The sequence below is a fragment of the Myripristis murdjan genome, chromosome 7, assembly GCF_902150065.1.
Source record: "Myripristis murdjan chromosome 7, fMyrMur1.1, whole genome shotgun sequence".
Classification (NCBI taxonomy): domain Eukaryota; kingdom Metazoa; phylum Chordata; class Actinopteri; order Holocentriformes; family Holocentridae; genus Myripristis; species Myripristis murdjan.
This window is the reverse complement of record NC_043986.1, coordinates 19069835-19084372: the sequence shown is the minus strand read 5'-3', so window position 1 is coordinate 19084372 and position 14538 is coordinate 19069835. Positions and strand designations below refer to the sequence as shown.

Sequence of the window (14538 nt, the reverse complement as noted above, 5' to 3'; positions counted from 1 at the left end):
CAATAATTTGTCAAAATATAATAAAGCATTCCTCCAAATATGTTAAAAAAGTTATAAAAACTGATATATATATATATATATATAACCTGAGCAGAGCACAGAGCACTGTTTGTGCCCAGCAGAGATGAGGTATCTTGTGGTATCTTGGAGATTGGACAGATAGAAAATGTGACCTGTGTGACCTTGGAGAGGTTGAAAATGAAATGCACTTTTTGTTTTATCGTCCATTATGTCATAATTTCAGATACTGGCTTTTCTTAAAAATGTCTGCAGAATGTCCTGATTTGTTTTCTATGACTGATTAATGCAGACTACAGTATTTGTTCACAGACAAAGTGTTTCATATAGCTCAGTTTATGTTAAATGCTTATCAACAGCACATGAGGATGCTTTATGTTTAAAAATGTTTGTGTCTGTGCCTAAGGTACATTTTGGAGCTATGTTGTCTGAGGTGCAGGTCTGTTACTCATTTCTGGCTTGGATACTGTTTAATATAAATGAAGTTGTACTATACTTTTCCTTTCACAATCATTTTGTTATTGTTCCTGTTGATTATGTTCTGTATTGTCTAGTAAACCCATTCAGGCTGGGCATCTTTTGGTCCATGACACTTGAAAAACAAATTACTAGTCTCATATAATAAACTGCAGGCTAGGGAAAACATCACATCATTACATCAACCTGCATTTGTTTCTGCACATGATGTAATATATTTTTAACTGAAGATGTAATAATATTCACAAATTATGTAAAAGGTTATTACTTTATTATTCATGAGATATTATATAATTAGGCACTATTATCCCTGCAGAAGTAATAGTCCCTTTTGTTAATGTGCTAAGGTGATTATATGACATTTTCCAGAAATTTGAGATATTAGTTTGATTTTTTTAAATAATTTTTAAATGACATTTTATCATGTTTTGACAAGTTAATACATTGTTTTTCTCGCATGGCTGTGATGACAAATATAGTCCCTAATGACCAGAATGATCTTTCTCACCCAAGGCCAGAAAGTTTGATAAGTTTTTCCACACATGATAAAAAGATCCCCCACCTAACTGAAACACCCACTCACCACATCTCTCCAACATGTATTTCCTTGCCGACTGAAGATTTGCTGCCAAAACAACCATCATGGTAAAGAGGTCTTGCTTCCTGCCCTATGTTAGCAACAGCACTCAGAAACAGTGGAAACAAAAGATAAGTATCAGGCGGTGGCTGAGATAGAACAGCGCTCACAGAGATAACTTCATGGTGTTGATGAAATTAATGTTTTTCTTCATTCAAACTCTGTTTCATGGCAGCTTTGATCTCCATTCATGTTCATATGTAACTGTAACCACCACAGCTGCTGTACGCTATCTCTGCACATACACACACATGCACACAATTCTGCATTCAGTGTATGCAAAACACCAAAACTATACTAACAGATTGGAGGATGTGGTAGAAAGAAGTGAATTTTAGGACAGAATCACCACACACACGTCTTGTCAGCTGCGGGTGTCTAAAGTGAAAGGTGAATCCAACTGTAAGTGCAAGTTTCTGAATTACTTTTTAAAAGATCGTTTGGTCACAAAGACCTTGTTATGCTCCCACAGGGCGTACAAAAGAGACAGTATCTTTAGAGGAGGTAACTCAGTCCTGTAAAATGATACCCCTGCACTGTTTTCATGACTGCAGATGACTCCAGAAAGAACTGTTTGTAGTCATTCCTTTAAAGGTTGCTGGTGAAAAAAATGAGCCAGTGAGTGCATAAGTTATAAGGCAGGCAATAGTTCATTCAATGTTAATGTCTAACTCACCAAAGCACTGTGTAATACTGAAACTTTGACCCATATTTTTGCCTGTACTGTCAAGAGGCCGCACTTCCTGGCGGCACTTTATGTCAAAACAACAGGCGCCTCTGGTGGGAGGTTGCCTGAGAATCACACCAGTCAGTGAGCTCGTGTATTTCTTCTGGTAGCTCGATCGGCACCCCTCCCGTTTGGACAGATTTCCACCCAACCCGACCCGTGTTGGGCCAATCACAACTGTTTATGTGGGGCAGGTTTAGCATGATGACTCACAAAGAAGCAATTTTATAAACAACCAAGGTGGCTGCCAATGATTTTGTAGATGGTGGTGGTCTGTGAGGCCGTTAAATACACTGCAACAGGAGGACAGAGAATTATTGGTCATTCTTGGTAACCCTAGATTAGAGAAAATCTCCCAAATGCGGTTAGGGTTAAGGTTAGGTAAAGGGTAAGGTTAAGGTTAGGGCACAGTCGAGTGCTACTGTGCTGAATCATGTGTGCATGTGTGTGTGTGTGTGCAAGACTTTCACAAATCCAGGGTTACCACCTCGCTGCAAACTCCCCCAACCCCACTGATCACAGCGACCTCATTCAAATGATTTGAAATTGCAGCAAAATATCATTCTCATTTATCCTAGTGAAACCACGACCTAAGTCTGATATCCAATCTCAATGACACGAATGTCAAATATGCTTGTAGAAATATTTAGATCGATGTGTGTCTATCTTTATGATAAATGCTACCTACCTTCCCAATCCACCCTGACCTATTGTGTCAAAAATAACAGCTAAGGCTTCAAAAGTACAATAAATAAGTGTTTTTATCAAATCGGTCTTATTCTTTTAATAAATAAACTATAATGGTCAAGTGGATTCATTAAGTAACATAATCTGGTTGTTGGCAGTGGCAAATGATTAAGTTTGATAAACCTCTACATTCTATTACTGGTGCTGCATTTACGTCAGTGTAACAAAGGTGTGAGAGCCACAGGGGACCAGGCAGCTGTAGTAAAGGCTGATTCTTATGCATAGCTCCATTGCCATCTGCTGCTTTAGATTACATACTGTACAGTTGCAGTCTGGGCTGTGATGGGAAGAGAAGATATTTCCACCGCTGTAACTGTTCAGTCATCTGTCGGCAAAAGTGCGGATCTGATCACTGGTGAGAGTGCCTTCCCTTTGTTTTTTAGTTTTCTCATTAAAATCCCAATGAAATTTACAGAGCCACGTACACCGAGTCTGTCTTTCCTCTGTGTGTCTCCATGTTTCCTGCAGATACTGCCAACAGGCCTCCTGAACTGGCTGGACAGAATCTGCTACGGCACTGAGGATTTCATGGTGATTTAGATATCCTGAGGTTTAATAGACAACTATACTTTGACCTGAGTGATGTTTTTATTTGTTTGTTGTGCATACAATATGTAGGGTGTTTTCAAGAGCTTATTTTCTGGAATATTGAAATTTACGCCTATGAGTTTAGCATCAGTTGCACAAAAATGATGGTGTAAATACCTACAAGCTACATATGAAAAGTAGAAAATCAAACAAATACTGTTGTAGAAATACTACACCTACACTAACTCGTGTTTGAATACATGAGAAACTTTTTTTATCACCTAAGGAAAAATACTGCTAGATTTGAAGTGACAGCTGGTCAATTTCTCAGACAGAAATGAATTATTAATGATACTCATGAGTATGGCTGGAGACGGTGACGTGTCCATCATATAATGAATGCTCATGATCTTTTTCCACACCAGTATGGATGCAGTGTGCATTATGGGGACCATGGGGCCTTTTAGAATGCACTAATGGCTTCAAAATAGTATGAGGGATGAAGACAGAAAAGTAAGACATAATGTCCTATTTGGTTGAATGTGCAGTTTGCAAGATGCACATAGTTTTCAGACATCTGTGGAGACACTTCAAATTCAAGCTCCCACATAAGCCCTGTATGATCAAACACATACACATAATACTGTACCACTCAATTATACTGAAATCATTTAGTCAGCAAAACATCAAACATGAGCTCATATGTGGTTGACCTGTATAATTTATAAAGTACAGACATCATCAAAATGTCAGGCTTGTCTTTTTAAAGAATTAACCAACACTTTTCTGTTGCTACTGGAACATTAATCTAACAACATATTTAAGTTAATACGATGTATAGGCCACATGAATAAAGATGTATCTGAACATGAATCGAAATTAATAAATAAAACACAACCATGACGTTGCAATATTTTATACACACAGGCCAACAAGCAATTTGTTTAGCTCGTGGGACTTGTTGTTATAATCCCTAAGAATAATCAGCACCTACCTGCTGTTTGTATCTGATAATAATAATAATTTTTCAAAAAATTGCAAAGTTGCATTCTGCAAATCATCATGACAGAATGTACAAAGCACATAATGAGAAACAGACTTGACAGCTAATAGCACTGATGAACTGTTCTTCCCTTTAGCCTGCACACATTAATATTACAAATAATGTAAATTTCTTATTAATCCATACTGTACCTAACTTATTGATTTTTAAGTCACTCTTTAGCTTCATGCTACTAAACTTCCATAGCTTTCAGTTCACTGTTATTAATTAGAAAACTCTAATATAAACTGAATTATTATTAATATTATTATTAAGATGACCAATGATATCTGACTGTAGGAGAGTGGCATAGATTCCTCTACTTACCCTCATTGGACAAGTTGACCTCCTCTAATTGGCTGGTAGAACTCGCTTTCTGATTGGATCGTCAGTGAGCAGTGTGCTGATTGGTTAGTCAGCTCAGGTGTGAAAACAGGGTCAAAATCTTGTCAAAATTCCTGCTTGTATTTAGTAGCTTGTAACTTAAGTGTTGCACATAAAGGTAGGACATTTGTATGTCAGGCTCTGATGTAACTTTAGGGGAGAATGGGGTAACATGAGCCACTTTTAACATTTGGTGATTTTACTGCAAAGAAATGTGTATTTGCTTCAAACAGTAGTTAGAGTACACACCTCAGGTTGTTGTGTACCCATAGAAATTAAAAGAGACCATTTTGAGTGTAAATAATGCCATCAAGTTGACAACAGTGAAAGCTCACACTGTAAATTAGAACACATTGTCTGTTGAAGGGAGTGGAGTGGGGTGGTGGCCCTTTCTGAAGAGCTCAAACCAGTCGTGAAAGCTGTTCTTGCTTGCTCACTCAAATGCAAGGCCTCAGCATGTTAAGGCAGTTAATCCATGCAACTGGCCTGCAGGTTTCTCGATGTGGCTGTCAAGTTCAAACTCCATGTTATCATCAAAAATCTGATGAGCTTTTGCTAGGCTGGCTTAACCTGTTCTGGAAACTTCTCCTTTCTCTTCAGTGTCTATTCTGTCTGCCTTGTGGTCCTTTGTCACAGAGCGAGTGGGCCTTCCCTCTGACACCTCCCTTGCTTCTCTTTTTACATTATCCAAAGAAGCTGAGCCTCTATTTCTCTCTATTTATGGCTCAGATCCATAGTTATGCCAAGTTTATGACTTAAATTAACATGCAATAATGTCCAAAATTATATATTTGACTTCAAATACAAGACTGACAACTTTAGTGATACTTTTTTGGCTCTGCTTTCCTTCCCACTCTCTCCGTGTTTGAGTCCAAGATGGATGTAAACTATGCTTCCCTAATTTGTGGTCACCTAAATACGGGGGGGGGGGTTACGGTCTCACTGGCTCTCCTTACCCTGCTCTCCTCTACTGTCACACACAAAGATAGAAAATTTCTGTGTCCATCTCTTACACTTGAAAACATGTTGGAAACATTCCTGCACATTAATTACCCATGTACAAAATATTTCTGCAGCTACAAAGCTACACAACCCTTTCTTTTCTTTTCTTTTCTTTCTTTTTTTTTACACATGCAAATTGTATCTCTGTATACAAACTTTTTCAGATATGCACAATCTTTCTACAGCCATACAACTTTATTACACGTTCACAAATTGTATGAATTTTTTTCACATGCACACAAAAGGTGGTGAAACTGCAGTCTGTGGAGGCATTTGTGAATGTTATTTCACAAGCTTAAAAAAAAATATTCATGCCTTAATTTACATCTATATTTGTCTCCTTCTCTCCTGCCACGTGTGTGTTTCGTGCTGTAACCACAGCAGGTGCCAGCGCCGTGGAAGTGAGAGGCGGAGCAGGCGAGGCGGCGATTACTCATCCAAAATAAAAGCGCCACCTCCGCCAGGCGTGTTGACAAAAGCCTCCTTGAAAATTTACAAGAAACTTGTGTCGACTGTTTCCATGAAGCTGCTCTCGTCTCACCGGGGGCGACAGGCTGCTAATGCCCCACTGGGCGTTTCTGCTGATCGCTCCTCTGACAAAGGGAATAGTCGCGCAAGAACGGCTCGAACGAGGGCTCAAAGTCCAGGATTGTAATTTCTATTTTTCAGCTGCCATGCTGTATGGATGGTAAAGTGCTTGGATTTGGCAGCATGCTGGCGTTTGTTGTCTTCGCGATGTGGTCAGGGTGGCTTTCAGCTGCCGTGGAAAGCGCAAAGATAAGTTGTCAGGTGAGTTGGAGACTGTCATTATACTGATCGGACAGGTGTGAAAGTAAAGAGAATGAACAACAAAAGAGAAATCTTCTCATAGTGTCACAAAAACCTTATAATATTGCGACTCCTTACGTGGCATGTAATCTAATAAGGCCCATGCCTTTTGATATTCCTGGATGGGCTTACAGTTTTGTGTGATATTTGCATAACATCTGATAAATTGCCAGCTGTGATAGGATAGGATAGGTATTTTAAGTACTTTCTTGTAGTCCAAAAAAAAAAAAAGCCGAAATATGTAAAACATTGAATGGCAGCCTTTAACAAAAAAAAAAAAAAAAAAAATGTGGTCTGTGTCTAAGGAAGAAAATGAAGTTTGCAATTTCTTTTAATTATTGTCTTTTTCTTCCACTCAATGTAGATGAGACAACAAAGTGGTAAGTTTTAATTTGGTATTATATTGCCAGATTTATATGTTGCTCTTAAATAACAGCAGTTATTAAAGTTAACAGTGTGATCAGCCAGTAGGCTCTAAACTGTAAGGAGGCTATTAAGTATGGACAGTGTCACATTAGTCCATCATTATGTCAGTGAATAAAATAGATTGGTCTACTAATGGTGCTCTCTGTTTGGCCAGATTACATCGGGAGGCGTTGCCCTCTGAAACTGTCTGCTGAGCCCTTCTCTAAATGTGTCTCCGTGCATGTTTGGATGGGAAATGATGGTATGGAGTCAAGACAAAAATTGCTCTGCCTATGCTTTTATCTTGAATGCATGTAACCCTCCTCCCATTTCAAAGCCATCACTGTTGTCTGTCTGACAAACGCTGAGTTGCACGTGCCACGCTGCTCTCTTCTAGATCTAAAGAGCAGACCGAAGATTAAAGTCCTCTCAACAGAAGGCACAGTTTGGCTTACCGTCAAAAAGTCAGGAAAAGCATCAAAGGTTGGGCCCACGCTTTTTTTTTTTTTTTTTTTTTTTTTTTGCATTTTCCTATGCTCTGTGATGATGAACAATGTGAATTTAGAGCCTTAATGTTGATGAGGGGAATTCCTCTGTCATCATCTCTCCCCCCAACTCTCTGTCTTAGTCGATCGTGGTAACTCAAAGGAACATCACTGTCAACTGCCCTAGACACAACAGCTCTAAGATGGTGAGGTTCACTCTGTAGATTATGATTCTCGGATCTCACGATGCTGCTGCTGTTGATGGCCATTTATTTATTCATTTACTTCTCTATTTTCGCAGTGGGAGCTGATATACGATTGTGTTGGCGCTGAAGCCCAAAGCATTGTATCTGTGTCTTTCAGCACAAATTCAGCAAACTGCACTTCCAGTTACTCCGTGCCAGGTAGGAGATTTTGGGGTTTCTGTCATGAGTAGTTATGTCTCACCACATTGATCTCATGTCTCCACTCTGCCGCCCGATAATGTCTTTTATCTGCCAGCCTTGTAAATTGGTCATACCCACAGACCAAACAACGTGCAGGCAGCATTGTGTTTGTATGTGATTCACCCTATGTGTGTAATATGCAAAACAAGATTTAACCTCTGAGATTAGATACTGTCCTCATGGCCTGTTGCTGTGTTTGTGTGACTTAGATCCAGCGCCCAAATTTAGTCTGTCATTGGATCAGCAGTCAAAATCAATCAATGTGACCCTGCAACCCGCTGAAAGAGTCCCAGTGTACACCAGACTGTGTTACCGCAAGAATCCAAAAGACTGCCTCATGGGTCAGTTGCCTTCAACACGAATTACTGTAAGTATTTGGGTGGGGTGGAAGGTGAAGCAGGTCAGTGTGCACATTATGCACTGACAAAATTAAAGGATTTTAAAAATTTTTTTTTTTTTGTGTTCCTCCAGATTGATCCTTCTCAGTCTTGGTCAGCTGTTCTTGACGTCCCTTACCTGCTGCCCTGTCTCTGCGTGCAGGTAAATCTCTGCTCAGATGTTGCCACAGTTCAGCACAGTCAGTCATAACAGATCAGTGTGTCAGATTGTTTTTCGTGGGCTGCCTGCCTTGACATGTCTTGTCCGTGTGCAGGTGTATTACACTGGCGGAGATACCCTTCGTGCTACAGAGTGCCCATTGAAAAATAAATCCCTCGGGGGTGAGTCCGACGAATGATTCATGTCTTATCTCAGACAGTTCAACTGAAAAATTCTGTGGTGGTTGTCCATCATCGGCTGGGTTGAGTCTTGCTCTCAGTGTTGCAAAGCATCTTGCTCATGCTACTTCTTTGACGTTACACTTGAGCTTCAAACGTTTGCTAACACAGGTCAGATCAGGGTCATAATCAGTGATGCAGTGTTATAAACAACGGTTTACCGTGACCTCAAGTTTGCTTATCATAAGGCAGACATCCACCACTGTAAGCTATCAATAACACTATATTCAGGAAAGCATCCATTAAAAATCACTGATACTTTTCCCATTCAAAGAAAAAATAATGTCATCCTAAATGATCAGTTTCATACACTTTACTCTAATATAAACTCTGATTTATGTGAGTCAAGTGAATTTAGGTGGGTTCACCCTCCACCACATCCCTGGATAATACAAAGTAAAGCATGTTTGTTTGTTGTTTTTTAATATTGTAAACCTTACTGTCTGTATTGCTGTGATATTTCAGTAAATGTCAGAGACGTGTGGAACGCCAGCAGTGTCACGCTGTACGAGTCGAGCGTGACCTGGAGCTCTCCCTGCCATGCCAGCTATCTGAGGCCCTCTGCCTCCCTCTGCTGGAGACAAAACGAACACCTCTGCACACCCGTCTCCAACTCGACTCTACAGGAAGTGGACGACACACAGTACCTGGTGAGTTGTGGCAGGACTGGCAGTTGTGGTGGACGTGATGATGACAGCGATGAACTTTTTCAAAAACACGTTTTTCTCCTCAACAGAGATATAATATATCTGCCGTGGACAAACACCTGCAGATGTGTGTACAGGTAAGAACTTGTCAGGTGTGTGTGTGTGTGTGTGTGTGTGTGTGTGTGTGTGTGTGTGTGTGTGTGTGTGTTCATTCAGTTGCCTACTGACTGTTGCCATATGTCCATCTTGATGTCATCTTTGCAGTTCTCTCTAGAAGGCAGCCGTAATATCCACTGCCTCTTCAAGTCTGGTGAGTCTAATAAAGAACATCATTTAAAATCTGTCAAAATGCTGTTTTTTTTTTCTCTTTTTTTGTTTATAAAGTCTGACCCCCTCACTGTCCTTCCCTCTTCTAACACCTAACAGATATGTCTTCATGGGAGGCACACATTGGACCTGGTAGGCAGAGCCTGCTTGTGTATCTCACCTCTTCTGTCCCAGCCAAGTTCTCAGCTCAGCTTTGTATCCTGAGCGAAACAGGATGTACATCTAAAGGGCTTGCTCATTCAGTAAGAATGGTAAGCGTGTGTGTGTGTGTGTGTGTGTGTGTGTGTGTGTGTGTGTGTGTGTGTGTGTGTGTATGTGTGTGTGCAGGGTTTCCGCGGGTCATTAAAAAGCATTTAAAGTCATTGAATAGATTTTGCAAAAATGAAGGCCTTAAACAGCATTAAAAAACATTAAATTCGATGTCCAGAGGCATTAAAAAATTAAATTGGCTATTGTTTACAGCCGGTGCACGAAGTCACAACACTGGATGCTTGGAATGCAACGTGCTGTGAGCGTGCTCATGCTGTGGCGAAAGAGCGAGGGAATATTCGCAAATGTCGGAAAAATGGGAAAATGCAAGTTTCAGCAGAAGTGGTTGGAGGAGGAACTATTCAGAACCTGGTTAAAGCCCGTTGACAGTAAACCCAGAGAGGCATTTTGCCGCGTGTGCAAAAAGATCTTGAAACTTTGCACAGTGGGTGTCAATGCGGTGAAATCACACAAGCTGTCAGATAGTCTCAAGTCGGCGATTAAAGGCAGGCAGCAGTTAACTGTGCCGAATTTCTTTGCCGCAACGCAACTTCTGTCGCCACCACAACTGCAGCTGCTGTAGCTACCGCCACACCTGCTGCTACCGCCACACCTGCTGCTACCACCACAGTGACCGCCTCCAGCAGAGCCGCGACAGGGGGGAAGACCAGCGACCTGCGAGCAGTATTTGGCTTTTTAGTTCCGTTAGCGCTGAACTTCATGCAAACAAGTTACAGCCTTTTCAGGTTCGAGTTAGTTTTTCACATCATTCGTCAGGCTGGTTTTGTTATTTTTGAAATGTGCAAATAAATTCTGATACTGTAAACCGCCTCATGAGCCATTTCTAATTCACTATAGAGTGACTGCAGTTGGACATGGGCATTAAATTTGTTTAAAGTGGCATTAAAAAGGGCATTAAAAAGCATTAAATTAGATTTGCTGATACCTGTAGAAACCCTGGTGTGTGTGTGTGAGAGGGGAGGAATGGGCAGATGTGTTAATCTGCTTCAGTGCAACAGTATGTGACTGCTGTCATATTTTACAGGAAGGGGATGCTGTAGAGACACAGATAAATGTGCCTGGTCTTTTTCCTGCTGAGAAGCTGTGTGTGCAGGTAAAGTGCAGACCACACCTGTATGCAGATCTGACGCGTGTCTTTCTTGAGATGGTGCCTTTCTGTGTCTCTCCTCTCAGTTTTATACTGTGGTTTTCTGCAGGTGTGGCAGTCAGATCCTCCTCGGCTCGGAAAAAGAATTATGTGCCTTGACTGTGAGTTTAATCAAGATACACAAACTCCCACACATTCCCATATGTTCTCACTTGAACACTTAAGTACACATCATTTGTGTACTCATACACACACATACACCTACCATAAAAATGATGGTAAATACTCCTAAACCCTTTCTGGTTTTCTACAGGCACACACAGGAGATACGGTATGCTTGCTGTGGCAGTCTTGGTATTTGTGGTTATTGTGGCTTTGCTGGTAATCCTCATACACCGCCTGGCCAAGAACGGAGCAGCCGGTCAGTTCAGTTGTCTCTTCAACCTACTTGACATCTCGACATCTCATTTAAAATGGATGTTATCTGCACTTGTCTCTTGGTCTACCTCTGTTACTAATAATTATACTGTTATCTAATTTGATTTGACTGGCTTCTGTTGTGATCAGTTCAGTAAAGTAGTAGTAAATTATCCTTTTTCCTCTCTTTTCTTTCCTGGCCCATCCTCCCATATTTCCAGGTTGGCTGTCAATCCAGAGACCAGTGTTATTGGTGTGCTCTTCAGAGGCGTCTGCACATTTGTCTGCTGTGTTCTCGTTGGCCTCCATTCTGCAGGGGGAGCTGTGTGCACCAGTGCGCATGGCTCTTTGGGACCAGAGCTCACAAAAGCAGGCCAGGGCCGGCACTGGAGTGGCAGATCTTGGCCCTCTTCCTTGGTTGTACGGCCAATGGGAGGAAGTGCATAAGGCCCAAGGAAAGGTGCTAATCATTTGGAGTCCCGATGCCAATAAATCCTATGAGAAGTGGAGAGTGGAAAGGGCAAAAAGTGATGGGAATAAGAGAAGAAAAGAAGACGGCAGAACAGAGATGAGACATGAAAAAACAGGAGTAGATAGAGAACACGACTGGAAAGTAAAAGAAAGAAGACTAAAAAAATGTAGAAAAGACAAAGCTGCTGTGAAAGAAGAGTTTGTTAAGTTATTTAATAATAATGAGCAGGACTTCCAGAAGGATCCCTCTTCAGTGACGGGGCCAGTGTTCATTGCTGCCCTGGCTCGCCTACTGGGGGCACTGCAGGAGTGCAAAGATCATGGAGCGGCCTTTGTCTACTTCCAGGGCCTTGGCCACAGCAGAGACATCCCAAAGGACTTCAGAGGCGTCCCTCGATATGGTTTACCACAGGATTTCAGGGCTTTGATACTGGGACTGGGGGGAATGGGGACAAAAAGTGATCAGTTTAGGTGGCACTGCTCTGCCAGACTCCTGTCCAAATTGCTGTCACTATGGCTTGCACAGCGACTGGCCCACAGGTTAAGAGCGCTGCTGACACAGACAGAGACGCGAGAAAAGAAAACACAAGGGCTGAGGCTGAAGTCATCACAGGAAATGATGTCAGGACACAGCGGGCTCAAGTTGCCACCATCAGTGACAATGACAAGGCCAGGAACTCTGCACGAGCAAGAGCCTCTGCACAGGTCGCCATGGAAAGGAGAAGCGTTTGAAGCTCAGGTTTCACTTATCTGATGGGGACAGACTTTTGTCCTTGTAACACGATGCGTGGAACATGGGAGCTGCTGTTACACTGTGAGCACCTCACAACCGCTCACTCAATGAGGACTGTTCATCTCTCCGCACCACGTTGTGTAAATGCCACCACCTGCTTTGCCTGTTATGAAAAGGTAAATAGTCGGTTGTGTCTCCAGCACATGGCCTTTAACAGAGTCTCTTTATGTTGTGTTCTAATAACTAAGGCCATACTGAACCACCTGCCTTATCTCTGTAATATGCTAACTGCTATGAAAAGCTGGTTGCAAATTAAACACAGCACTTTACTTCATGTGTACCCACAATGTATAAATATGTTATCACCACCCAGGTGTACTGAGGTGCAGAGGGGTGACAGCCGTTATGCTGAAACTCACTTTTTAAAAAAAGGTGAGGGCCCTGTGCAAAAGGTTTTTTCAAAGGTGCTGGTTGTTGCCGAACAAGATCAGACTAATAGACAGATTTAAAAAAAGCATTGTTATTGTTATTTAATTCCATGCAGCCTTGTACTATATAAGAATAAAAATTGACTATAGTCTACTAAAAGACTTGCAGTTGATACAAGAGTATAGTTCTACCTATTAGTCCATTTACAATTTGAGTAGCATTTTTGTAAATACCTGCTTTAAACTAAAGCTTTTTGGGATTTACAGTATTAGTATGAAGAATGAGAACAAAGTGACTTGAATTCACAAATGTGATCTGCCATAAAGTGTTTGACTTTCTGGCAGCTGGGCAGCGTGCCAGTATGGAGTATTTGTAATTCCTTTTCATTCACCCTCAGCCTGTTAGGTTGGACTTTGAACAAGTACCGAAAATTCTCTTTAGTCAGTTTCATAGGTTTAAGCCATCAAATATGGAAGTATGGCAGCTCCATTATTCTGACACACACAACCTCATGTATGAAAAATAAATCCAGTGGAAACTACAACTGACTGACATGTTTTTCGTTAGAATCATCCATTGTAATGAACAGAAATCAGAAGATGGATTTTTCATCTGCCACGTAATGGTCGGTAACATCTAATGCCAATGTAATACACATACTGATAGAAGTTTTAGTTCTCTATGTTCCTACTCCATACCACAATTATTATTCAAATGCTTGAACAGCAGTTACCTCAAAAATCTCAGAGCATTAGAGATAGAAAGCCTCTGCTGTGGCACTTTCCCAATGAAATTTCAGTGCGGGAACATGACTGGGAAATAAGGAAGTACCCAGCAATAAGTTATCCTTTAACTTTATATGTTGTTTTGTTGGAAATAAGTTATCCTTTAACTTATTTGTGTTATCCTTGTTATCGTCAACATTTTCAATGAATATGCATTTGTTGCAGAGTATGACATTTTATGTACATATATGTATACATATTTTATATATATGCACATTATGGATTTTCATATGTCAAATAAATCAAAATACTTGTACTAACTATATGCAAAACAACCTCAAACTGTAAAGACAGACATCATTTACAACGGTCAGATGTGTAAGGTACTTGAACCAAGATTTGTTCGTCAGTCAAACAACAATAAATCCATTGCCCCAAAAATATTCATTTATGTGTCACGGAAGTGTTTACAGACTTTACTAACATCATGTCCTCACTTACTGTGTTTGTATCTGCATACAATTGATATTACAAACTCTTGTACATATGTAAATTGAAAATTATGAAAAAAAATGTCTTTAATTATTCAAAGGACTTCTGACAAAAAGAAAGGAAGCAACAACACTGCTGGTTTGTCAGCATTCATATCCTGTGGCTCATGATGTGCTTTGTGGCTTACAATTTGTCATAGCAGTTTCATAAAGTGAGTAACCATCATCCGTTAATGCTGAGTGGACTCGTGTTGATTGACAAGCCCCCTGAGCAGGAACTAAATACCAGGATTACATATCTTGCAGAACCAGTTGCTGTGCCAACAGTTCAGGTTCATCACTCAGTGTTTATAATAGAGGTTTTGATGTCTTTTAATTATCACCATTTGGAGGTTATTGTTTACCAAAGTGAGTAGGTGCACTGTGTAGCCTACTGTAA

At 40.8% G+C, this 14538-nt stretch overlaps 1 protein-coding gene across 1 annotated transcript; it reads left to right on the top strand.

Moving 5' to 3' along the window:
• Nucleotides 1-6196: 6196 nt before the first annotated feature.
• Nucleotides 6197-14036, top strand: LOC115362755 (uncharacterized). Its single transcript, XM_030056822.1, has 17 exons — nt 6197-6351; nt 6755-6770; nt 6971-7057; nt 7193-7278; nt 7424-7486; nt 7582-7684; nt 7936-8093; nt 8198-8266; nt 8379-8445; nt 8968-9152; nt 9239-9286; nt 9414-9459; nt 9576-9727; nt 10771-10839; nt 10943-10994; nt 11147-11254; nt 11472-14036. Exons 1-17 carry the CDS (start codon nt 6244-6246, stop codon nt 12473-12475), a joined length of 2421 nt encoding a protein of 806 aa, XP_029912682.1. The 5' UTR covers nt 6197-6243; the 3' UTR covers nt 12476-14036.
• The last annotated feature ends 502 nt before the right edge of the window (nt 14037-14538 follow it).

Coding starts and splice junctions, on each gene's coding strand:
- LOC115362755 (XM_030056822.1), top strand. CDS start 6,244: ATGGATGGTAAAGTGCTTGGATTTGGCAGCATGCTGGCGTTTGTTGTC. Junction 9,460..9,575: donor CCACTGCCTCTTCAAGTCTG/GTGAGTCTAATA, acceptor AACACCTAACAG/ATATGTCTTCATGGGAGGCA. Junction 9,728..10,770: donor TTGCTCATTCAGTAAGAATG/GTAAGCGTGTGT, acceptor CATATTTTACAG/GAAGGGGATGCTGTAGAGAC.